The sequence below is a fragment of the Phodopus roborovskii genome, unplaced genomic scaffold, assembly GCF_943737965.1.
Source record: "Phodopus roborovskii unplaced genomic scaffold, PHOROB, whole genome shotgun sequence".
Classification (NCBI taxonomy): Eukaryota; Metazoa; Chordata; class Mammalia; order Rodentia; family Cricetidae; genus Phodopus; species Phodopus roborovskii.
Window position 1 is genome coordinate 18549496 of NW_026126470.1, and position 27011 is coordinate 18576506.

Below are 27011 nucleotides of genomic sequence, written 5' to 3' on the forward strand. Positions count from 1 at the left end.
AAGTTGACTTTAATTAAAATTGACCAATTCTTCAGATTTAATGCAAAATGTTCCATTAGTAGAGATCCATACTTAAAAGCAACGTACTACCTGAACGGTTGTAATTTAGAACATATTCAATGATTACAAAACTTAAAGTGATAGAAAGGCATCTTCCTGCTTGTGTAATTCTTAATTACGTTTCTATCATCACTATGATCACTGGAACTCTGCTAGGTTTCCCTATAACAACAAATACTTCTGCACCTTCAAGAGTGTCACTAGTTCCTGAATGAGGCTTAGAGACCCTTTGAAATAAACAAGTGCATCTTGAGGGGGAATTCAGCCACCTGTTGGTCCTGTGTTCAAGCGATTATTATTATTATTATTTTGCATTTACCATCATCTGTTCAAAAACCCAATAGCATCTCCTCCTTGAGGATATGAACTGGTCATAAAAATGATAGGCCCTCTATCAAATTAACATTTATCAGTTGTCCATTGCTCTACCAGCAGATAGTATATTCACGTCAATAAACAGAACAACAAAGTGATAGAATGGCTGCTGAGGAAATGGCTCAACAGTTAAAACATTTGCCATGTAAGCAAGAAGACAAGGGCTAAGATTCCCCCAAACCTACATGAGCATCAGGTGGATGTTCTGTCTCTCCTGTAATCTTTGAAGGTGGAAAACCAGCAGTCATTGGCCTGTTAGAGTGGGTCAGGGTTGGGTTTAAGTCTCCTTAAAGTGAGACTTAACATCCAGTGGACACCGTGTAGCACTGAAGGATGGTTTCAAAGAAATTCACTCATTTTACATCCATGAAGTTCCCAACAATCTAGAATTTTTATTTTGTCTTGATTCCCCCCCCCCCCCGGAGTTTCGAATACTGAGATTGAAATCAGTAGAGGGAAAACTCGTTGCCAAGATACTTTTCAATTTGCTTCTGTGGCAATTTAGTCAAGCAACCTGTTGGGAAGAAGTAATCTATTTGCAGAAGCTAGGTGGGAAAAAAAAAGCTGCCACGTTATATAATTCACTGAGCAGGTTTTGGCTCCCACTCTGCCAATCCATCTTAAACAGTGGCTAGTGCCCTGCATCTCGCCATACATATGATCAAGCAATTTAGCAGAAAAAGAGAAAGGCCCTGCGACTTGGCATCCCCGTGGACATTTATCTTTGAGAAAACCAAAATGGAGCCAACTTTTGCCCGAGTTTAATAGCAAAGCTGTCACATTTTTACACAAATGAGTATTGAAGTCTGTTGGCAAATGGGAAGGGGGTGGGGACCAGGGGAGTGGAGGGGGAGGGACTGCTGACTATACTGTTTTCAAAGTGGCTCCAGGCTTTAGGGGCGGGGCCAGATGCTTTGCTTGGCAGGAGAGGCGAAGTAGTTAAAATGATTACTAGCTAGGGGTTGGAACCCCAGGCTCTGGGTGTATATAAGACGGTGCAGCCAGAGCAGAGTTTCTATTGCTGCCACCGCTGCTGCTGCGGCAGGAACCAGGACTAGGGTACACCAGCTCAACCCCTTAGGACACAGAAACCTGAGAGGAACGCGAAGAAGGCTGCTTAGGTCTGCGCTAGGGATCTTAGTTCACCTTTGCAATTGATACAGACACAGGAATCCCTAACCCTGTTCCCTGCCTCCAGAAAGACACACGCCCACAGTCTCTTGCGCTCCAGCCCAGTGCCGCACCGGGCAGCCTGGCAGCGGGTTCCCGCTGAAGGCGATGCTTACAGGGATCCTAGCTCCTGTGCTGGGAAGGAGGGAGTAGTACCCAGCAGGAAAGCGAGGAGGCTGCTGGTTAGAGCGGCCGGGGGCTGTGCTGCGGGAGGACACCGCCTTTGCTTCACTGGACACCTGCTGCAGAAGCCTGGCCACCATGATCCGCATGGTCTCCCTGCTGCTGGGAGCTGCGCTGCTCTGCAGCCACTCAGCCTTTGCCCGACGGGTGGTCAGCGGTAAGTCTGAGCAGAGACTTGGGACTCCAGGGCGGTAAGAGGCAGTCTACATTAGGGTGGGGACTCCTTCAAGAGTTGGAAAATTGTACTGAGTTGGGCAACCAGAGAGACGGTGAAAAAACATGCTCTCCTTTTCTTTCACCCTCTGTCCGCAAAACAGAAAGTTTTAGTTCTTTTTGAAACGTCTTTATAGCTGTGGAAGAAGCTCTAGCTAAACCCGGAGCAGCGCAATCTCTTCTAGCAATGATTTTCCACTTTTCTTTGGAAGATAGAGAGCGCGGATCACAGGCAGGCAGGGTTGGGCACCTGCGAAAGGGGTGTGGTAGAGCTAGGCAGGCAGAGTGTGGACGCAAAAGAGAGCAGCATGAATGCCACCTCCTGTTGGTCTGGCTTCAATCCAGCCAGGGTGCTCTCAAGGATGGTTTCTGAGACCAGCCTAGTTCCCATGTCCCAGTTTGCAGCCTTTGTTCTCAGGAGGACTGGCAAAAAACAGGGAGAGGCATTGCACTGGCGCCGTTCTTTTTTTGCACACTTCATTCCTAGTTAGACAACTCAGGAAACATCCAAGTGGAATTGGGTGGAGGTTTGGTTTGAGGTATTCTTGGTAAGGAATTTGGGTCCGTGCATCCCACAAGTGCAGTCAATTCTCTCAAACCAGTAAAAGGGAAAGAGGTCAAAATTACCAAGTTTCCTAGCTTTGTCTCTGTTTTATTTATTTATTTGTTTCCCCAGAGTTCATTGTCTAATCATTGAGGAATTCACATCATACCCACTCCCCATTAATACTTACGGATCCCCACGCAGAAAGCTCATGCTATGCTCATCAAACACTTGCAATGAGTTTGGTGAATTCAGAAGAGCAGTACACAGCAGATGTGGTCCACTGAAAGCTTGTCCATCTGCCCAATGGGCGTCACTGATAGATGCAAGATGACAGCAACTAAAAGAGTTCAGAAATCAGATCTTTAGGATCTAGCATATTTAAGCCCCTCCGCAATCCCTGTATGTCACTCAGTCAGATACAATTCAAGAAAGTATAGGTAAGCAGTCTGCCTCAAGTAGCTTTTCACAGGACTTTCAGAGCCTATGAGTTTACATCCTTTCCCTCCCTAATTTAGCAGGAAATAAAGGACTCCATGGAGTTCTGTCTGGAGGAACCAACTGCATATTTCACTCCCTTTGTCTTCGAGAAATTTTCATGCAAATAAATGAACAGCAAGAGATTCTGCTTTGAACATATGGCATTTTTAAACAAACAGAAGCATTCCACTAACTTAATAATGTTTCTTTGTTCTCATATTATGTATATGCCTTAAAGTTCCAAAGGAAGAGGGAGATATTCAGGGTGGAAAACTGAACTCAAATTCCTTGTTGATGAAAAGTTTAAATTTCATTGTACTTCTATATAACTTATTCCAAAACTTTGGCTATTGCTTTTCTTTAACAATTCATGGGCATCTTGAGGATGACATCTGGAAAATTTCTGAGTAACTGATCATGATTTATTTGATTTAGTATAAATTATGATGTTGACTTGAGATTAGAACAATTAGTTATGTTTTCCTTATGAATAATTTGATTGTCTTCACATTGAAATTTATCTGTAAACTGATTTAGGAATTATAGGCTTTGAATAATTCTAGCTGTGATGGGCTGAGTAGAGAGCAGCCTAAAATCTGTTATTTTTCAAACAATATTTCCTAACATGTCCACTGTCAGCCTGTTGATATTTCTTCTGAATTGTGCAGCAACCATTTTATGCCACTAGGGCCAGTTACCCAGTCCCTTCTCGTGTCCGGAGAAAACTGAGACAGCTTTGCTGTCCACTATTCCGAACATACTTACTAAATTTCAGGAAGACAACTTATAATTCCTTTGTAATATTAATAATCACTTATATGCCATATCCTCAAAAGACAGACATTGACAAACTAAATCTCCAGATATGTTTCTCACGTTTCACAACATTCAACAAGATACATTCCAGTACTTTTAAACACATCATTTAAAAGGGAAAATAGTTTAAGGATAAATACATTTCCATCAACTTCATCAGCTGATCTACAGAAGATTTAATAGTGTCCAGTGCACTAATGCAGTGCACAGTGCACACAGAGAAGTCTGATGATAATAATCAGTGAGTTTACTGAGTTTGTGATGCACACTGGGAAACTCAGTTGAGGATCTGAATTGTATGATGATTTCTTACTCCGCACAGATGGGTAGAGAGCATCTGTTGCATCTCTTTAATCATTCTGTTCAGAAAGTCACTAGCTGGTAATAGCATTTGTCTTCAGACAAAGTTTGAGATTTTTCCTTAAGGTATAATATGAAAATGGGGGATTGAAACTGAGGTCTTTAGCTTGGGAGAAGCAAGTAACATTTTATTTTAAGACATTTGAAATATTTTAATGAAACCTTTCTCTCTTTCTTCCTTTCTTTCTTTTATTCTTTCTAGAGTTCGGAGAACTAGTCCCAAACATCTCATGCTTCAATGTGGCATTAATCATATTCAAGGAACCCCTCAAATTTCTCTAGAACTCTTTTACATGCAAAGTCTTAACGCTACTACAGCAGAGATAAACTTTATCTTCGAGACTACGGGAAAACAGCCCTTTAGAAACAAGGTTATTGGGCCTGCTACTGACTTCCCTATAGCAATCCATGTGCTTTGTGGAGTCACACATGATTTTTAAATGCGCAACTAAACAATTACTCTCTATTTTTACCAGGTTGTTTGGAGTCTCTGACTTTAAGTCCCTTCCCTCCATAATTTAGCAGAGAGTGAAAAGGCCACTTTGGAGAGTTAGCTAGTGGAGCCAGTTATATGTAGATTTCTCTTTATCATCTAGAGAACATAGAATGTCACATGTGTGATGACCAGCGACTGGTTTCTAAAAGGTAATTTAACAGCGAGGAAGATGCAAGTGGAACTGTATTGCATATTCTGGCTTACAGAAAAATCCCATGACATCATCAAAGCAGACATGATGACAGTGCAGGTTGCAAAGATGCAATTACTTTAAGTATCTCTTGGGCAAAAAGGGAGCAAATTAATCTTATTACTAGGCATTTAATAAACTACTCATTTATCACAGGCATTATTCCTTAGTGACTGTTCATCATTATCATATGGTGGCACTATCCGTACATTAATGCTAAAAAAAAAAAATCTGTATTTTTAAAAGGGCTCTGGAAAGGGGAAATGCAGCTGATGCTTCATTAGTAATTTTTACCACTTACATCTCCCTTCTATACCAGATCTTAATATACAGATGCATCCATACAGACAACTAGGTGCTGTATTATGTCTGTACTGATAGTATTTGAGATGATGCCCAATTTAGGTTTTAATTGTTTTATTGAGAAAATAAAAGAACAAATGAGATATCACACACACACACACACACACACACACACACACACACACGTTTGGAGATAGAAGTGCCCTCAAATTAACTCTGATCTAATTATTCAACATAAAAAAATACATACTCAAAAACCACTTTTCCAGTACACATTCTTGTGCTTATACCAGCTATTAATAACCAACCAATAGCTATATTCAATCAATATCTCTAACACAGTATAGATTCATGCATGTCCATTTATTCATTATTTATTCATTATTATTCATTAAGTCTTTTAATGTCTATTGCTTGTGGGAAAGTATAGACACCATGGAAAGTGGGCAGCAGAACCACTGAGTCTGTTTCCAACCCTGTTTGCAGTTATGATCTGTGTGAACATGGACAAACTTTTAAACTCTGTCTTTGTGAGCCCTTTTTATTTTACAGATGGGATGAGAAAAATCAGCCTCATACAGTGGCCTGGAGGATTGAATGGTTTTGATACATTAATGCCTTGTGCATGTGGGAAGGGTGGGAAGGGTGAGAAGCCCTGTGTCTAGAGTTGAGTTTTCTAGGGGCAAAAGCAACTGTTCCAGTTGAATAGCTTTTTAAAAAGAACCTCTTAGTTACCTGTCAACAGATTCAGTTTTTCCCACTTCCTCCAAAGGTGTGGATTGTACTGGCAGTGAGATCTCCTATTTCAAATTATTGGTCAACTTCAGACAATTATGAGGATTAGTTCTGTGAAACAAGTTTTTAGGAAACAAATGTGATCATGAAAGTTTCATTCATTCCAATTACTTTCAGTTCTGTGGGACCTAAGGAACTTCTCTTTGATTGGATGTTTAAACTCTCAAGTATAATATTATGAATTATTATGAATGGCTTTCCATTCATAATCTTTATATTTATTTCAGATATCAGTATACCTCAGAAAGCCTGTAGTGTTTCTTGGAGGGATAGATCAGAAAGACTGTTGCTTGCCACCATCCCTGAAGTGACCCAAGATGGAAAATGTGATTTTCTTAGTATAAGAGGATAGACGCCAGCTATCGTGCACTCTGCAGTTAAGTGAATCATAAAACCCATCTTGCATATATAAGTTAACCTTAATAAATCTGTCTCAACTTCAAATAATAATTCTCTAGAAATTGGTATGTTCTTGAGAATTGCAAATAGAACACTTAGAATAAATGACACCTTCTTTCACTTAGTTCCAGACAATTGATTTATTCTTAGAGATCATGCAATTCATATATTTCAATACCACATGTGTTTTAGTGTGTTTTGAGGGGGATAGGAAAGAATTAGGTAAAGGGTTTTTTGTTTTGTTTTGTTTTTGGATTCTAGTAATTAATCTTAAGTTTATCCAATCTGGTTTAGGTGAGAGTTATCACATTGTCCCTTTTATATGTTCATTTTCTTTTCAATTAAGTGTGCAGCATAACTGAAGTAAAGAAATTTATACTTTCTTCTCTGTTTTTATGGAACAACATGATCTACATGAATTATTATCTAATGTTGATAAGAAAGAAAAAGAAATGTTTGACAACCTCACAACTGCAGACCATGCTACAAAAAATTACTTGAGGAGAGTAAAACCAAATTATTGTTTCTACTCAAGAAGAAGAAACAAATTGTCATAACTTCATGTGTTTTACTCTTGGTACTCGCCAAAACTAGTTTCAAGCCTTTTGTAAAGAAAAGTACTTATCTAGGTTTGTGGTTCAGTGTGGGCCCATGTATTTACAAATCTGATAGGGGTGAATATTTGCTTCTATAATTCTATGCAAATTTATTTGAGAAAATTTAAATATTTAGTTATTAGACTTGAAGATTATTTAGGTCCAGGTGCACATCCAGAATATTTTGTAAAAGTAAGTACATGAGGCTATCTCAGACTTCTCCTTTTATCAGTGTTTCTAGAATCTGAAGAGGAAGGCCTTTGTAGAGTAGCTAAAACCAAGTAATTTCTAACTAGAGATTCTGAATTGAGACTTCTTTGTAGTTAGCCAGTATGCATGTGCCCTAAGCATTAACTTTGTGACTTACAGAAAAATTATCCTTCCATAAAACATTTCTGAAAGATTTTATTTGAATATGATGTTTACAAAAGTTCAGGGAAAGTTTTCATGTGATCAACCAGGGCAATGAGGCAAGTCATCATAATTGTTCTCTAAGAAGGCTGGATTTTCTGTGAATCGGGAAAGTCACATAAGATGTGCATTAGCAGAACTTGTCTGGGAATTAGGGCAACATTTGTTTCCCAGCTGTTCGAGTTCCACTGTGATTGCAGCCAAATGGGATCAGCCCAAGTGCAGCAGCAAGCTCCATAGCTCCAGCTCCTGCTCATTTTGCCACAGCTAGGGCCAAATGTGCACAATAAGGCAGACACGAGTAGTAAAGTAGAATTATGTGTAAAGGTACTCATCCAGTCAGCATTAACTGACTCTATGTGAGCCATAATAATTGTGCAGTGTGTCTAAAATTTCTTGGAAACAGTCTTGCTCTCCCTGACCTGGTAGTAGCTTTTTAGTTCAAACATGAAGACTCAGCTGGCACTCACCAAATGTCCTTTGGGGTTAACATATCTGTTCCAGCAGATAAAATGCTTCTGTCTTGATGATGCAGGCATCATCATCTCTGTTCATTTGTTGCGATCACAGACTCACTCCATCTATAGGGAAAGACTGCCTAGTACAGAGTGCCAAGGTGGCAGTTTCTCCAGGACCCATGGAGCATTAGTTGTGAATTATTTAAAATGCAATCCTTTCTCTAGGAATCACTACCTTTTACAATGTAACATAATAAAGAGTATTAGGAATTTCTACATTATACTCAGAGATCTCTATGCATTTTTATTGTAAGTAGTATCTTAATTTTATACATGAGTGAATTTCAATCACATTATATCCCTTCACCATGTATAGACTAGAGATGAACTTACCTTTTAATATATCAAATATAATGAGTAATGAATTTTAACACTTAAATCATATCCAGGAAGCCCTTTAAGTGACCTGGTTTTATTACATATAAATTCATGTTACTCAGCATAAACATCCCACTATACTTTTTTTACTTCCATTGAGATCTTATAAAAAATCTTAAAAAATAAAAGCAGTATCTAATGAAAATGCTTGAGGGAGTGAAAATTTGGAACTTGGAAACTCAGGGGAATGTAGCTAAGATATATTCAGAAACTTAGAAATATGTAAAGGATGTACTAGATGAAAATAGGATGTGAGCTTGCTTCTTAAATGCAATAATAAAAATATACACGTGTAAGAATAATTGAAATCTTACCAGGAACAACTATTTTAAAAATGAAATCGTCATAAAACCTAATAACAAGCAAGGGTAAAATTTCAAATTTATGTGTGATTTCTATTAGAACTTAGCATTGGGATTTCCATTGCTTCCTGTCAATGATTATTTCAGATGATTTTCCCTACTGATGCTTCTAGCTCATTTCCCATGACCTTTTCTACTGATACATTATTTTTTGTTAATTTCAGGTTAGTCTATGTATTAATTTGTTTGTACCTTTCAGTTTGAAGCTCCTAAGTTCAGATCCCAGTTAGCTGGCTTGTTTTCATCGCTGGAATAACTATTTTATATTTGCAGTTTTTGTCAAGATCTTGAATGAGTATCACTAAAATACTGTTGCATTTATTATATTTATTTCTGCTTGCTCTTGCCTTGAGTGTCATTCCTGATCACAGATTGAGTTTCCAGCACTAGTGGGATGTTGTAATGTTGATGTAATATAGTTGTTCAGCATGATGAACTGTAGTTAAGAGTATAAAGTATAAATTCTTTACTTACCACAGTACTCAAACATGATTACCCTTTCTACAATTAATGAAGTTTCTTATAGACTGACTGTGGTCCTGCCATGTCTATAAGACACTCCTTTGCTCTGGTCCTCCCCAACATTTGGCTCTTACATTTTTTTCTACACCCTTTCCATGGTGGTACCTACGCTTTGGGTAGGAGGGTCTGATATAGATGTCCTATTTCTGGCTGAGCACTCTAAAGTCACTTACTCTTTACATTTGGATTAGTTGTGAGTTTCTGTGCTAACCACCTTCCACAGCACAGAGAAACTTCCTGATGAAGTTTGAGAAGTGCTCTAATCTATGGCTAGAGAGATATGAATGTAAGAGGGAAACCTTGGTAATATGTCCATTCACCGAAATAACACTAATATGTTCACCCTTGTGGCTTGTGAGCTCCACAATCATTAGTTATTGACCAGGTTTGTCATAGTAGGCATGGGTTTCCTCCTGGAGAGGCATGACTTAAGTATAATCAGAGGGTAGTTGTTTACTCCCATAAATACCATGCCACTATTACACCCATGAACATATCTTGGAGAAAAGAGTTCTTAATAGTGTTTCCTATTTTGAATTGTTTTTATTGTGATTAATATCAAACTTATGAAGAAAAGACCTCACAATCAGTTTTATTTTTGTTTGTTTTAGGTCAAAAGGTGTGCTTTGCTGATGTGAAACATCCCTGCTACAAAATGGCCTACTTCCATGAACTGTCTAGCCGAGTGAGCTTCCAGGAAGCACGGCTGGCTTGTGAGACTGAAGGAGGTGTCCTCCTCAGTCTTGAGAATGAAGCTGAACAGAAGTTAATAGAGAGCATGTTGCAGAACCTGACAAAACCTGGAACAGGGATTTCAGATGGAGACTTCTGGATTGGACTTTTGAGAAGTGGAGATGGCCAAACATCTGGCGCCTGCCCAGATCTTTACCAGTGGTCTGATGGAAGCAGCTCCCAGTTCAGGTAAGCTATGACTGGATCCGGAAGTGTTTATTGTTGTCCTGGAGGAATCAGGACAAAAGAAAAGCCCTGATACCTAGAAGTGCTCAGACCACATGTTGCTAAGTGTCCCTTTGCTTGTTTATTTGTAGAAACTGGTACACTGATGAACCTTCTTGTGGAAGTGAAAAGTGTGTTGTCATGTACCATCAACCAACTGCCAATCCCGGCCTAGGAGGTCCCTACCTTTACCAGTGGAATGATGATAGGTGTAACATGAAGCACAATTACATCTGCAAGTATGAACCTGGTAAGAAACATCTGTAGCTATAGTAGATTTTGTGCCTGTTTGTTTATATCAGGCCTCATCTTTAAGGTTTCTAGCCTTTCTCTATTATTCCTGTGGATGAGGCATCACCTAACAGCTTTCCCTGTTAATGTACTGAAGCATATTGTTTATAGGAGAACAAACCTGCCAGTGTGTTGGGTAAGAGGGAATGGGTGGAAACATTTGCTGGGAGAGGCATTTCCAAGAGAAAATAATAATTTATACAAGAACTGTACTCTGCTGTTGTAATCATACTTTATAAATGACAAATGTCTATGTGAAAAGATCTTAAATGCTTAAGAGACTGTGTAGAAAATAGGTATCAGCTACCAAAGGGCCTATAGACTTGCACACTTGTGAGCATTAGTCCCTTGGTTCATCCTGCTGAGTTTAGGGGAACAATCAGCTTTCTTCAGGCATATTATTTCACCGTGTTATAGCATAGTGCTCTCCATGTAGTCCTTCACCTGAACTTAAATCCTTTCTCAATAGTTAAAAAAGAGTAAGGTCACATTATGCATTCTTCTGATTTGTATCTTTTGAAAAATGACATTTTTTTTATTTTTCTTTAGAAACATTCGTTCAGTTATTTGTTATACACAGACACTGGGAAAATTACCTTGATCTAAGTCCCATGAGAGTGGCTTCCCACTGAATGTAGTGAAATTGAGTTACTTTAATGAAACACTTCAATTGAATTGGTATTTAAACTACAAGAAGGACTAATCAGAGACGTGTAAACTTATATATTTGATCATCTTAGACACTCAAGTTAGATATGTAAACCTTGATATATTTATTTTTCTATTTTTCTCCACAATGTTGGAAAGGGTCATTTTAACTTTTCTGAAGGACTGTCAACATGACCTCATAATATGTACCCATAGAAGGCAATTATATCCAAGTACCCATGTTCTCATTATTCTTTGGAAATTACACAATTCCTTTTCTCATAAAGCCATGAAGCACAAGGGATTATTGGATTAGACTTCCCCTTCTTTTATGTTTATCCTGCTCTTTAGTATATTAGCCAACTTTTTTTTTTATATCCCTGGTGAGTTTATTCTTTGCCCTTGGCTGCTAAATCTGTCATTACACCCCTGGACCTCTTTGCAGAGCTGAAGTCTATTATTCATTTCTATTCTTTCCAGTCGTGTCTTAGAGAAATGTAGTTAAGATTCTGTGATATTTTAAATTTGATGCAACATTTGACATTTATTAATAAGAGGGTTAAAGGAAGGAACGTGGCTATGTGATATGTATGAATGTATTTATGTATTATACTCATGATAAGTTTGAAGTGTATTATTTATTTTTATATTTCTACTCCCATATATTATTGAATAGAATGGCCAACAGTGATGAAAATGTTACAAAGTTGCCCTGTTTTTTCAGAAATGGGATAATTCAATTTTATGTTTTCCCTTTTCTCTAGTGAAACACACACACACACACACACACACACACACACACACACACACACACACACATTCTTTTGGTCCACTGATACACATTCTATAGCAGTATTTCTAAGTGTTAAATTTGTCTTTTAGATCTGATGAGGTGACTACAGAAAATGCTCAATGTAACTTTTTCGTACACAAAATGACAAGAGTAATGAGTCTAATTTTTTAACACCAAAACATTTACAGTTGGGTTTGTTATTGTTGTCTGCTCTTGAGGCAGTATTTTACTTTATGACCCAGTCTAACTTGTAACTCAAAATGTAGCCCAGGACAGCTTCAGAACACTGTGAACCCCTAGACTCGCCATAAATAAAAGGATGCTGTAGACTTACAGAGAGAAACTGCAGTTTCTCCAACCCCCAAACAACGGCATCAAGGAAGAAACTGTCCCAGAAACCATGATGGGGATCCTGGAGAAAGATAACCTTCATTCTCCAGTTCCCCAAGGAGAACTCCATTTAGAGTTGTACACATCATGGATAGCGTGGCAGGAATCTGAAGAAAAATCTCCTTCAATTCCACTTACTTCAGGAGTATTAGTGGAGTTATAGTATGTACCTCAGAGGAGGGAGGACCACTTTAGCTCAGGAGAGATAAAGGAGATCCCTTGCTCTTATCACCTTCCAGATGTGAGGTTTACAGGTCGGAGGGTTGTGCGTGCCACACCATGTAGCCTAACCTGTGTTAGGCAGGAAGTTCAAATGGATGTGTGGTACAAGAGTTATCCTTGGTTTGGATTTGGGGGTGTGGGAAGGAGGCCTTGTAGTTAGGTGCAAGCAGAAGGAGACTTCAGAGCCACAGTAGGCTTGCTTATCAACCAAACGTGCTTCACGCCAGTCTTCAGCTGGGCGGTTGGTGGGTGGGGTAGCTGGCAGGAGTGTAATATATTCATGCCTAGCTAGGTTTTGTTTTTGTCTTCACCAATACAATTTACTTTTGACTAAACTGTTACAGTAAGAATTGGGTTCTTGGGGGTAAAGTATAAAATATGGTAGTACCAGACTATGGTAAGAACTCAAGCATTTCTCATGCATTTGGATATTCAAAGATCTAATCCCATAAAGCTAGAAAAGAAACGAGCTGTAAATCTGTACTTACTGTTCTTAAAAGGAACAGGCCCTACTGGAATTCACATTTCGGAATGTCATTATTTGGGTAGCACAGACATGGTTTTTCAGATGGCTGTTGCTTGAATCAGCAGTACCACATGCAACTACGGAACTATCTGCTAATTATTATTGCACAGGAAAGGCAATTACACGGAAGATTTACCTTTGTTTTCTTTTCAATTGTATCATATGTGTTACATTTGAAGTTCACAAATGATTGTTTACCCCTGTAACTTTGGGCCTCTTTGTCATTACTGATTGGAGCAGGCTGCCTCTACCTCTTTTGGTTGCTAAATGAAGTTTGGGATTATAGAAAGAATTTATCAAATTGGTTCTTTTATTCAGAGATTATGAAATATTGGCTATTTTAGTTAATTTTATGTGCATTTAAATTCAGAATATATATTTGACTGCAAATTATTCAGAAATTAAAGCAACCTTTTTTGCCGTTTAATGAAAGAATTTTATTTTTGTTGATGTTTGCATTTTCCTTGCTTAATTATTATTTGTTATCCCTATGCTCATTATTTACAGAGATTCAGCCAACAGACCCTGTTGAAAAGCCATTTCTTACAAACCAACCTGGAGACACGCATGAGAATGTGGTTGTTACGGAAGCAGGTGAGTCCCTTCCGTGTATTTGTATCCCTCAGCAAATAACTGAGAAGGAGGGCTTCATCTTGATCCCAGGGAAGCCTTTCTTGTGGTTCAAGGATGCGGTGCATTAATTACGGGCCCAAAGACATTTACTTTTGACCTACATTAGAAATAATTATGCAATGATGTGTTTTGGATACAATAATATATTTTTTTAAAAAAAATTCCACTTCAGATGCAAGTATCTAGTATGAAACAAAGTGATCAACATTAACACCTGTATCTACAAAGCATTTCCCAATAAAATGTAGTAGTTATCACATACAGTGGCATGTTTAATACCAGTTTGCCGTTGAATGTTTAGGGCTTGTTCTGGCAGGAGAGATGAGGTATAAAATAAGCCTCATTGTAGTTTATATAGTCTTCCCTGGTAAAAATATCTCTATCTGATCAATTACATTCTACCACTGTGACATCACTGTATAGCATGTTGGAAAGGGGTACACACAATGGCCTTTCTATCTCGCTGTCACCCAGAAGACAGAGTGAAAAAATGCAATCCCCAGTGTAAGTCCCTTATTAACCAGCTGTAGTTGGATGTTTCTGTCCCACCCAGTCCCGCAGCCATTCAGTCCCAAATAAACACACAGAGACTCATATTAATTATGAACTGTTTGGCCTATTGCTCAGGCTTGTTACTAACTAACTCTTACAACTCTTATTCACCCATAATTCTTATCTATGTTTAGTCACATTGCTTGGTACCTTTTCTCAGTTAGGCATTCCCATCTTGCTTCCTCTGTGTCTGGCTGGTGATCTGACTCTCTGCCTTCCTCTTATCAGAATTCTCCTGGTCTGGTTTTTCTGTCTGACTATTCATTAAATAATGTAATAATATAATAATAAACCAATATAAGTTAAAAAAATGTTTACAGTGTATGAGAGCATTATTCCAAAGCCAGCAGACATTTTTTGTGACATGACATAATACAAATGTAAAGAAACATTTATCCTATTTCTTTTGTTAATATTGGCCCAAAGACCCAAGTATTTTAAAATCAATAACTCATAGATAGAGGCTGAGAAGAAAGGCCAAATACTCCACAGTCACTATTGTCTCCATTTTTAGCCCCCTGTAACAACCATGTGGGACACACACACACACACACACACACACACACACACACACACACATCAAGACATGAAGTAAAGAAGTCAAGAGAGTGATCTGTGAGAAATAAATCTATCAGGAAATGATTAAACTACAGATATGTTTCCTCTTATAATATTGAAATGCGCCTAGTAAAGTCATTTCATGTTGTGTAGGTCTTGAGTGTTGGTGATTTTCTTTGGAATCTACTAAAAATATATGCCATCATGGAGAGTGAAAGAGAAGGGCTAAAAGATGACCTATTTTCAGACTTTTATTAAATTATGTCATTGCCTCCAGAGTCTTGTGTCTCTGGGTTGTGACTACATCGTCACCACCTAGTATGTGCTTATTGTCATTTAATGCCAGATACTTACATTTTCTCCTGACATCGAGCTTATTGGCTATGATGATTAACTACTAAGTCAACAATGATTATAGTAATTACTATTCCTTAATATAAAGTCTTAACTTCTCCAATGATGCAGAAGAATTGATAAAATGAGACAGCTAAGATTATTAACATGATACGAAAATTAACCTATGTCTGAAATGGAAATGTAGTAGAAATTTAAAAGCATGCATATTCAATTGAGCATGTCAACCAGGGAATTACAGTTTTGTTCATAATTTTGTCAAAGTATCTTTATTTTTTTTATAAGTCTTGTGCTTGGAGTTTACATTTTGGTAACAATTTTACTTTACCTTAATCTTTAGGGAAATTTGTTCATAACTTTGCATTTGGGTTTCTTCTGATCTATCATTGAACACTAAAACTGTTTTGTTTTTGTAGGTATAATTCCCAATCTAATTTATGTTATTATACCAACGATTCCACTACTTTTACTGATACTTGTTGCTTTCGGAACCTGTTGTTTCCAGATGTTGCATAAAAGGTAATACCCATATTTTTGTCAAGATAATTAAGAAGAAAAATACTTAAATGTACTTTGAGAGATCTTTAAAATTTTTTAAAATATTACTATGTCTTTAATTTATATTAAAGAATTTTAATGTTCTTCCCTGTCAGTAAAAATCCAGCACATGAAGAATTACAGTATGTACTTAGATTATGTGAAGAACCTAGCATCTCCTTTATACTTCACAAATCCTGTGAATTGATTCCGTTTTTGTTTCTGCTTTTCAGTCAAGAAGACGGTGGCTCAGTTGGGTCATCTTCAGTTGCCTTGTGTTGTACAGTTAGCATATGTGGTGGATGTGACGTGTGAGCTCATATGAAATTTCATTAGTTATAGATATTTAAGGTGTGTTTATAAGCAATCTAATCTAGGCCTGAGTCCCAGAACTCAGAGGCAGGACAGCAGAAGGACTGCAAGTTTGAGTCCAGCCTGGGCTACACAACAAGAACATATCTAAACAAATAAGCAAAGACTTCCAACAAACTGAATCATCCCCCCCAAAAAACCCCAAAAGAGATGAAGAGAAATAAAACTAAACAATAACATATTTGAAAACATAAAAATCATTTAAGCTAAAAATGAAGAGCTTTTAAATGAAGTCTGGAAAATTAATATATTTTGTGACCCTCTTGACTTTCATTAAAAGCCATATGGAACACTATAAAATTTATTTTCCAATATTTTATACATAATAAACACAATAGAAAATATGTCATTTCTTGCTCTAATTCTGAAGACTCTAGATGGAATCCCGTCTGATTTCTCATTGGGAGAGCAATAGTGTAGGGGGATTGTGAATGCCCTCTTAGACCAGACAGACTGTTAAAGTGGCCATTTAACTAGCAAATTCATAAGTAAACATTAAAATAGGATTCAAACATTCTCACTTGTCAAGGAAAATGTGTTAATGTGTTGAGTAAAAGCATTTCCCCTGAGGCTTGTTTTCTTTCTCCCAAATAATGGTTGTATTCATTGAAAAGATCTGTGGCTGGCTTCACTGGTTTGCAAACTTCAGAGTCAGAAAAAAGAAACAAAACTGGGCACTCTCAGCTGCCGGATGAGCTGACGTCCTGTGTTCACCATTCTTAGATCCTCCCCTTTTCCTTTCTTCCAGGAAAGCCAGGAGAAACTTCATCAGACTCCACTCCATTATCATCTGAGTGCCTTGCAGAAAGTTTAAATTCCAACTGGTACACATGGCGGTTTCTCATTCCATACCCATGCCACAATAACTTTCCTTTCCTTAACTAAAGGAATCTTTTAAGTGAAATATTAGTTACAATCACAGCCACATTGACAATGTAATTACTCTTCCTACCATTTAAAATAATCTGCTCTTCATAAAGTTTGCCTGGCTTACTTTCACTTCATGTTAGTTATACTTGGTAGAGTTAATTATGTTGACTTTACTCATTTGAAGGAATATCTATATAACATGTAATTTGGAGTTTTATTAATCACAACATTCAAATTGATATGAACAAAGTATTTTGCATTGTAATGCACCGGGCTTTAGAAATAGTCCTTATTTGTCCTTAGAAAGTTTCACAATTCTACAGGATGGTAGAATAGTGCAGGGTTGCTTCTGTGAGTTTGGCAAAAGTGTGGAGGCTGAAGTGTGAATACCTAGGGATAGAAGTAAGTACTAAACATGGGGAATGTGGACAGACCAGATGATTGGCCATCCTAAGGAAACTAAAGCAAAGAAATGCAGATATTGACATGTATATGGTAGAGAATGACTTGGGGAAACTTATAGACACTTCTGCAGTAGCCTGAGCAGTGACCATTATAGGAAAAACCATCAGAATCCCAGGCACGGGCTGCCATGAGGGCCTGGGTCCAGTTCTACAGAACAGAAGTTTCATGACAGACATATCTTGGACGCAGAACTCACAAGCTCCTAAGTCACCAAATGTGTCTGTTTTGAACAGAGGGAGGGAAAATTAAGCTTTCTGTACACAAATGACCTAAGTAGGTTTGAGACAGGGGCAAAATTAAGCTCTCTGTACACAGTTGACTTAAGTGGAGCTCAGGAAGATTGATGGCAGAAGGCAAATAGGCATTCCTTACATTTAGGGCCATAGCATGTGTTTGGATGATTTGACACTAACTGCAACAGACATTATTTTAGAGTACCCAAGTAATATGTAGAAATCTGGCCAGAGAAAACAAGATTTATTGGGGGAAACTGGATGTTTTAGTACCCAGTCAAGCATTGTTATGCATGTGTGTTTGAACTCTTTGGTGAGTTAACAAATGCAGGTATGTCTGTTGCTTTATTTTCAAGTCTCATACAGACTGTCATCTTCACACAGTGATATCTAGACTTTCTTGTAGGAATAGAAAACATGCTGCTGAGGAAAGAAGAACTCATCCTAACTGTCTGAGCATCTCTCTTTGGATGAAGACACAACCAGCTTGATAAACAGATTCAGGAACTGAATTCATTTCTTTTTATGTTTTTCAGTAAAGGAAGAACAAAAACTAGCCCAAACCAGTCTACACTGTGGATTTCAAAGAGCACAAGGAAGGAAAGTGGCATGGAAGTATAATATTTAACTGACTTTGCTCCAGAAAAAAAAAAAACATAGTTTTGTAATTCTTGATCAGTGTAAGGAATGGCATCATTAGCTTGGAATGGCTTAAAAAAAATCTCAAAGGATCTGCAAGATGAACTATAAGCTCCCCCTTGAGGCAAACGTCAAAATAATTTTTATATGTCCATAGTTACACTTACAAAATATGCTGTGTTGATCATGGAGTGAGGAGATCTGCTTTCTCAGCCAAAGGATGCACCAAACTTCATGTAAATGAAATTGACCATGCAGTAAATTTCAGTGGACACATCTGGAGTGCCTGTGTTGGAAATAGTTACTTTTGCTTTTTTTTCATTTTCATAATTGATCAGTATTGCTTTATTTCATGTAATATAATTTGGATTCACATTTACAGTGTGCAGAAACATTCTACCTTTGCAAAAGTGTCTGATAAATATGGAGTGTTCAAATATTTATATTTATGGCATTTCATTTTTGCATACATGCTATTTTGATTAAATACTGAAAATACTGAATTCACATAGACACAAAGAAATCTTTCCATTGGGAAAACTTTTTTTATTCTTTTTTTTTTTTGCAGAAATAGTTCATGTTTTTCCATTTCTGTTTTTGGTTGCATAAGGTTAGGAAATCTCTTCAGAAATAAGAAACTGTTTCATTGACTGTGTTTTAAATCTCCTGAAAACCTTTACTTAAAGGCAAGAACTGTCTAACTTCAATTGTGCAAGACACGTGCCTTACAATTATTCTTAATTTAAAATTAAACTGAGTTTTGTAATAAAATGTCTTTATTAATAGTGTATATACACCAATGTAGTTTATCTTGGAAAAAAGTGGCATCACAGTACAAATCACAGGTCTTCACACGTTGCCTATAGAATTGCAAGCTGTTCTCCAAGTGTCTGGACTCAAGGTGCAGCTCCTCCCTGTCAACCGAACAGGGTGGCTGTTGGAGGGCTGGAATTGACCCTGGAGTCAGACAGCTGCAGTTCAGCTAGGGTTTCTAACTGAATTTAGCTTGTATTGATATATAGGCCTGAATGGTTTTCAGCAGTGTGATGCTAAGCAGAATACACTGATATTATCAATTAAGAACAAAACAAAAACTACAAATCACACCAGTTCACGGGCCAGGGGCTAGATGCCATTGATGTTTAGATATCTTTGATGAGGGTTTGTTCATGATTGTGAACTGTGGCTCCCTTCTGTCTGATCCAGTTTCCTCAACAGGTAGCATTTGTTCTTCTCAAGAGAGAGTTGTGACTATTTTGTCTTCAAATGTCCCGATGTTACTTTTGATCAAATAAAAAGTGCTTATTTCTGAGGAATGATCATTGGTGTTGTCTAAATTCTTAAGTGAACAGTTGTGTTTCATCACTACCTGAAGATGAAAATAAACATTACATGTGAAGAACATGGAAGGCAAGGATATAGAGTGAACAGGGAAACTTCATATTTTTGGCCAGTCTTTGTCGGCCAGTACTTCCCTTACATAGAATTGGTTTGTTTAAATAAGAGGCAAATGGGACCTCTGGTCTCTATCTGCTGCTCTGAGACTGAGATGGGCAACTGCATTCTAAGCTCAGCTGTCCTCATTCGGCCCCCATCCTTTCTGTGGCCCTCCATCTTTTGGGTCAAATGGGAGCCCAGCTGCTTGGATCTATGTTTTCCTTCCTTGCCAACTCCACCAATTTCTTCCCTTAGTTAGAACCGTGAGAACGGAAACGGGGGTTTGTCTGTGCCTCTTGGAACTCTAACAGCTGGAGGGTGGAAGGACAAAGTGGTCAGGCAAGGCTGTTGTTCCCCCTTTTATTGCTATCCGGGTCAGGGTAACTACAGATGTCAGTGGCAAACTCCATCTGTAACAAGGCTGGGGAAAGACATTTACTTCCCATTAGAAGGTGGACACGATACCATTCTAAGCATTTCTGGAAGTTTTAGCTGGTCCTCAAAAAACAAAACAAACCAATATGTGATGTAACTACTCTGTATTTGCAGAACATTGTTTAAATACATGTTGGGAAATGCCATTAAATATGGAGCTGCTTTCACAAATTCAAAACAAACAACACACCCCAATCTTTGTGCTCCTTTCTCCTTGCTAGGCTCAGGTGAGTAGTAACTGTTTTCCTAAGCAGAGTGTGTTCTGAGAGCCCTATTTGTGTTGTTGTATATGGGAACATCCAGTCCTGCATCATCTTGTTCAACCTTCTTTTAATGGCATGTTTCCCATGCTCTGACTGTCTTTTGACCTCTGTCCTCAACCTTCAGGGTCATTCCTGTCTGTACAGCTGTTTCCAGTGTTTCTTGATTGCCCCAATTGTAATCATTGTCTCTAAGTGTAGCTGAAGCTTCCCTTCTTCCACAATGCAAATCACAGCAAGTGCTGCCTCTTACTCAACTGATTTGAACCCGATTCATCCTTCCATTGTTTCAATTCTTGCAAAAATATGTCAGAGAGTGTGTGGGTGTGTGTGTGTGTATGTGTGTGTGAAATATGTCTCTCTGTGTGTGCATATGTGCATTTTGTGTTTAAGTTGCTATGGATTTTAGCAGGATCTGTGTCGTAAACTGAATTGACATTTGTAGTTACTCTGGAAATGATCCAAGAGATTAAAGTAGTAAAGAAAATTAATTTATTATACATTTTTGACTTCCATGGGAAACTCGGCTGTTTCAGAACAAGTTTTTCAAGTTAAAGATCTTCTGTAAATATATAAACTAAGAAAGAAATTTAATAGCTGAATTTCCTCAAAATACCTGCTTGTTTTTTGAGATTTTAGAAAATACCAGCTTGATGTAAATGCTAAATTAAAATGACCCAAATAAAGAATATTTGTGTAGAATGACATTATTAGGTAGTTTCCTTTTACATTTTATGGTCAGGAGAGAGACTTTGTGTGTTTTCTTTACCTGGATGAAAGGCACAGTGAAGATGTGATTATGTTTGCAATATGAGTTTATAACAAATGTACTTTTATGAACAGGAAAATGTTACATTTAACTTGAAATGCATACAGATGGTAAAGCAAGAAAACAAGAGTGACTCTGATGGTACACTAAAGCGAAATTAGATGAGTTACAACAGCTCATTTCAAACAACTGCACCCTTCAGGCCAACTATTACATTTCATTTCTTTACCTATTTTTGCTTAAATGTATGCAGAATGTCTTAAAATAATAACCCTCCACACAATAGAAGATGATAAAAATGATTCAAAACAAAGGAAATGATGTCTATAAAAATAATTGTTTATTATGAAACAAAAATGCATTTTAGAGTTACTTTATGTTGCAAAGATTGATTTGAATTTGTTTTGTCGTTCTTCCTTATCCCAGTATTTAAATTATTTGGTTTAGAAGAAAAAGAATTTTTTTTTCATTCTCATGAAACTCTCAGTTGACGTGCTACTTTGAGTAAAAAGGAAAATCAAACAAACAAAGAAAAATTGCCCAACTTTCATGTTTGGGTCAGAAGAAATGTCTAATGTAGAAAACTTTGTATCCACTCTGTAAATCCTGAGACCCGGGCATATACCCCAGGGTGATTAGGCAGTGCGCATCGAACTCCAAATGATGTCACACCAACAAGAAACCACCTGTTGTTTTCTTGGCACATTAATGGTCCTCCCGAATCACCCTAAAGTGTGAACAACAAAAGAAAGGCTGTGGGTACGTGGCCAATTAGTATAAATAAGTACAATTTTGCTAGACTCACCAATCAAAAAATTAATTAATTAAATAAATAAATGTACAGAAATATGTTCAATTGCCAGTTATGTGCCTGTATTCTTGCCATCATCCTAGCTATCTGCAATTTGCTCCTCAAGGAGATGGGGTAAATGGTAACAACACAAAGCTTATCATTCTGGTGGAGCATTTCTTATATTTTCAGTTGTGAGCTCAGCCCTTAATGGTTGAACCCTCTCTCCAGCCTGTGGTGAAGCATTTCTTAGCAAGTAATTTCTCACTTTCGCTACTTTATTTCAACATAGTTAGACATTCTAAAATGGTACAATAGAAAATTCCGTCAACATCAACATGCTAATCATGTTATTAAGTAACATGTAAAGTACCAGAAAAAGCCTTTATGTAAAAAGCAAAGCTATTCCCCATCATGATTTTGGAAGAATTAAGAGCTTACACATGGTTTCAGATTTATTTCTTATGTGAGTGAAAGTTTTGTCAGATACTAATGAGATTTGAACACCTTAATAATATTTCAAGTGAAATAAGAAGATCTCCTATTTTCTAGAATTCAGAACATGTGTTTTCACTTAGATTTCAATTATAGGTGGGTGGATTTTTGTCACGGTGTAAGTGATATGAGTGATAGTTGATCCTGTATAGGTATGACCACATAGATCTTATTTGTGCATAATGATTCCTCTCTAATGTCCATAGAAATGCTATGAACATGAAATAGCATGAAAAATGGATACATATTTCTCCCATATTACTTATGCAGATATTCTGGTTATTTACTTGTCTTTTTTTTCCCTTGAGACAGGGCCTCACTATGCAGCTTTTGCTGGCCTGGAACTGGCTATGAAGATCTGACTAACATTGAACTCACAGAGATCTGAATGCCTCTCCTGGAATTAAAGGCATGCACTACCCTGCAAGTTATTTATTTTTATATCATAAAACGATATGCAACACTATATACTTGATCAAAAGCCACTGCTGTAATAGAGCATTTAAAATTTGGCTCCAGGTTAAGAATTATCCTGAGAGACCCCTTGCCTAATATTTTAAACATCCTTTGGTGCTGTAAAAAAGGGGGGAGGTGGTCTGTCAAAGCACTCCCTGATCCATGGTTGGACACAGAGGAACACAAGTGGTATTGGCCAGTCACAAGTTACCTATATTTAAGGTGCAATCACTGACAATACTGTCTGAGGGAGGGACAGTGATTTTTACTTTCATAGCCTCAGGCTTGGATCTGTATATTAGAAATATTCATGGAGAAGTCTATTGCTCACAATGTCATATATTATTTAGAAATTATTAACACTAAAGCAAAGTTTAATCTGGTGTTTTTAAAAGGAGCTACCTGGTTCCTCCTATTTTATGAAGATAGTTTTACTAGGTAAGTATAAGATATTGATGTTAGGGTCAAATGTTTTAATTTACTTAGTGTATATTGGATAAGTTCATTGGCATTGATACATGGACCCTGCAGAAGGCTTTCTACCTTTCTCCTAGATGTCTGCATGGCTAGGGGCCTTGGCTTTGTTTCCCATTATCCAGCCATTATGTAAATTCCTGGCCTTGACTTTATAATTTGTTTAGTGACGTTTCTTCTTCTGTTATTTCAAAGAAATATAACTATTTAAATCATAAACTAATGCAAGAACACAAAATATTAAAACTATCTGTTTCTACTTTGATACTATTTATAGTATGTAAGAATATGCAGTGTCTGTTAATACAAACACAGGTCACTAACTTCTTTGACTCTGAAAGGATTAGTTACTATTTTTGTTTAGAACAATTACTATTTGTTATAGTAACAAATAGAACATTACTATTTGTTATAGTCACGAGCGTACATCATTGAGACTCAATTTAAAATTCTGATTTGCAAGCTTGTGAAGGACTCTTAAATTTGCAATTTAAACAAGTTCCTGGGTAAAGGGATCCATCCCATGTAGTGTAGGATATGTTTGTGAAGCTACTGACAAAGAGTATAGTTTCTGAATGGACAAGGAAATGACATCTAGTCTCATCCATAAAAAGACAGTCTGTAGTTTCTCTTATTGACTTTAAATTCAAAAGACTACAATAAACAAAGGAATTGGGTCCCCCTGGTTGGAAAAATTTTGAGGCTATAATATAATGATTAAGTGAATGTATTCAAATAGTGATATATTCAACATTTTAAGTAATATGTGTTAATATTTCACCAGTTAATATTAAAGTTGGACCAAGAAAATCATGTGGCAATCTTGAGTGATGGTTACTCGGTTATAAGAACATTTTACTGTATGGAATGTTTCTATCCATTAGGAATTTCTTTCTTGCTAATGAGCAGCATGCTTAGGTCCTGTAGAAAGCAGAGCCAAGCATATAATTTCACAGATCTGGAAAGAGTTACTGGCCTAATGTAACTCTAAGATCAATAGCATTAGATATCATATTTTCTACCTCATATGTGAGGTGCCTGCCATGCAACCCTATTAACTGTAATTGAAATTGTACAGCGGATTTCCCTCTTGCAAATAATTCTATAAATCACATCTTAAGTGGTAATGTGTCTTATCTTTAGCACATTATTCATTTTACAAGGAAGGTATAAAGATCTGGAGGTAAATTTTTAAATGAATGTAAAGCTATTTTATTTGTATTGAATATACAAGTGTTCATCAAAGCAGATAAATGTAAAGCCAATCTGAAAGTTTAGCATGACTTGAGAAATTGATTTAACTAAGGGAAAAACTTACACATTTATCTGCCTGTCTGTTAAAAAGGTGTTGTCAAATTATGTTATATGTGTTTGACTACATGAAACATGTTGCTACCCTTTAACACGGTGAAACCATTTCCTCACAGTAAAAATGGTTATTTTCACGTATATAAATTAATCATTTGTTCTGTAATACTTTATAGTTTAATGCAGTAGATATAGATGCATTAATATTTTATTAATATCCAAGTAATTAAGACATACCAGAAAATGTATTTAGTAAGTGTCCTAATAAAATCTAATTGGATTTTAATGTTTGCTGATTGTCTTACGTGTGTCATCTTACTTAACCCTCTCGATAAATGACAAGTGGCTTGTCGAAAGTCACTCGTGATCAATAATTGGATTTACCATGAAAGAAGTGGAATTGAAGATCATTAGTTATTTCTTGACTCCCCAATTATGTCTACACAAAGAGAATGATATTTAAATGTATAAGATGACTATTATCCTATATTTACCTGACAAGAGTCTATACCTCCTTCTTCATATCCTGCACATATCATATTTTCGGTGATGTTGTATTCTGGCAGCTGTTGCTGGCACTTCTCATTGGATACAAGAGGAACATCAGCTTCTTTCAGTACATCAGCAGTAGAACCTGCTCAAAACAGTGATGCAGACAGCCAGTCAGTAGTGATTAACAGGTGTCCTTGGATGAAACACCATCCATCCTATTGATTCCAGCATTTTGCTTTCATTATCAAGTACTGTGTGGATGTATAATGGAACTAACTACTAACCCTGCATTTTAAGCTTACATAGTATACCCACCTGCACTCTTTGGCAAATGGATAGCAGGAATGCATTTCTTTCTTTCCTAAGGGGTACTAAGAATCATGGATTGGACTAGGGTGGTCTTTAGGCATTTTCAGTGATTTTAAAGAGTTACAGTGTTGCTCATAGAAATGAAGTCTGCCAGCACAAAGAGTTCATTCATGGAAATCAGCACAGGGACTTGGAGATTCAGAGGAGCTTTTCATTCAGCACCTGAGGAGGTGCTCCCTCCTGTATAATGGCATTCAGCTTCTTTGTGGTTCTGTGTGTGGGAGCAGGTGCACATTTTGCAGGGGACAAAGCTCCGATGAACTGTGCTGTGCTCTGGGGGCAATCAGCTTGCCTTCCCATGCAGGAGAAGGAAAAGGAAGTATATCGTAGCATTGTGTATTTGCATTTGTTTTATGCAACTAATGATTGGAAGTGTGAATCTCTGTTTACTGAACTACTACTCCCAAGAGGCTTGTGAAGCAGACAGGTGTTAGTTCCTCTAGAAAGGGTACACAAGCACTCCCTCATGATTAGCAACTCTATTTGGTGCAGCAAAAGAGATAGAAAGTTAAAGGTTATTTATTACATCTGCCAGGCAGCATTGTAGAAACATATACAACCACATATTGAGCTATGTTTCACTTACACATAAGAAAATTAAGATATTGAGGAAAGGAACAAGTGTGCATTTATGCATGTGATTTAAGTGCAGTACAAACACGCATATATACATACACACACGTGTGTGTGAGTGTGTGTGTGTCTTAGTGTATGTTGGTAAATGTAGCTATTTGTTATCTTAGGGGGAAAAGTCCCAAATCTTCCCTCTTCCCTACTGTGGCAAACAATGCTACCATGAAAGATTTAACTATAAAGGAACAATGATTAAAACAGAGTTGGGAAGAAAATGTACAAATTGCCTCCAGCCAAGTGAACAACACAGCCACAATTGGCTTCCAAAACCTGGCAGATTTCAAATTAAGAAAACAACCACAAGAGACTGAAATAGAGAGGAAAGTTCAGTCACTCTCTGTCATTTACCCTACAAAGATCAAGAATGGGTAGGCAGACCTTAGTGTGACAATAAAAACAGAAGCCTCCCTTTGTACTTGCACCTCGATTCAAAATTTGTTTGAGTAAGTGACAGAGCTCCTTAGCAAAAGAGACTATGAGCAATGTCTGTCTATTTAGTATTTCCTTCTCTTATAAAATCTGATTTTGGTTATTTTTGAGTTATATATGTGCATGCAGGGGTGCCTAAGAATGTGAGTGGCAGCAGAGCACAGGAGAAGTCACCTGGTCCCTGGAGCTAGAGTTAAAGGCAGTGGGTTGTGAGCTAATTAGCCTGGGTGCTGGGGCGTGAACTCAGGGCTCAGGGTCTCCACACTCTTCACTGCTGAACCCTCTCTCCAGACATATTTATTTCTTCATGATAGTTTCCATGCGTAAGATTGAGAACATGTACAGATACACACACACACATGTATATACACACACACAGAGACATACACACACACAAAGAGACATACACACACAGTCACACACACAGAGACACACACACACACACAAAGAGAC

The 27011-nt window shown here is 37.4% G+C and overlaps 2 protein-coding genes across 3 annotated transcripts in view; one reads left to right on the forward strand and one right to left on the reverse strand.

The window, feature by feature from the left end:
• The first annotated feature begins 1548 nt into the window (after nt 1–1548).
• Nucleotides 1549–19516, forward strand: Chodl (chondrolectin). Of its 2 annotated transcripts, none has more exons than XM_051191780.1 (6): nt 1549–1945; nt 9783–10092; nt 10221–10378; nt 13506–13592; nt 15512–15614; nt 16753–16863. In XM_051191780.1, exons 1-6 carry the CDS (start codon nt 1867–1869, stop codon nt 16796–16798), a joined length of 783 nt encoding a protein of 260 aa, XP_051047737.1. In that variant the 5' UTR covers nt 1549–1866; the 3' UTR covers nt 16799–16863. The 2 variants fall into 2 exon arrangements, with proteins under 2 accessions (XP_051047737.1, XP_051047736.1); XM_051191779.1 differs by lacking the exon at nt 16753–16863 and adding an exon at nt 18109–19516 and having other exon boundaries at nt 1551–1945.
• Nucleotides 19517–21683: 2167 nt separating this feature from the next.
• Tmprss15 (transmembrane serine protease 15) overlaps nt 21684–27011 on the reverse strand; it is a 95436-nt gene continuing 90108 nt past the window's right edge. The window contains exons 27-28 of the mRNA XM_051191778.1: nt 25130–25272; nt 21684–21839 (exon numbers count right to left, since the gene is read on the reverse strand). Of these exons, the coding sequence (XP_051047735.1) occupies nt 21684–21839; nt 25130–25272 (299 nt within the window). The remainder of the gene's footprint in view (nt 21840–25129; nt 25273–27011) is intronic.

Coding starts and splice junctions, on each gene's coding strand:
- Chodl (XM_051191779.1), top strand. CDS start 1,867: ATGATCCGCATGGTCTCCCTGCTGCTGGGAGCTGCGCTGCTCTGCAGC. Junction 1,946..9,782: donor TGCCCGACGGGTGGTCAGCG/GTAAGTCTGAGC, acceptor TGTTTGTTTTAG/GTCAAAAGGTGTGCTTTGCT. Junction 13,593..15,511: donor TGTGGTTGTTACGGAAGCAG/GTGAGTCCCTTC, acceptor TTGTTTTTGTAG/GTATAATTCCCAATCTAATT.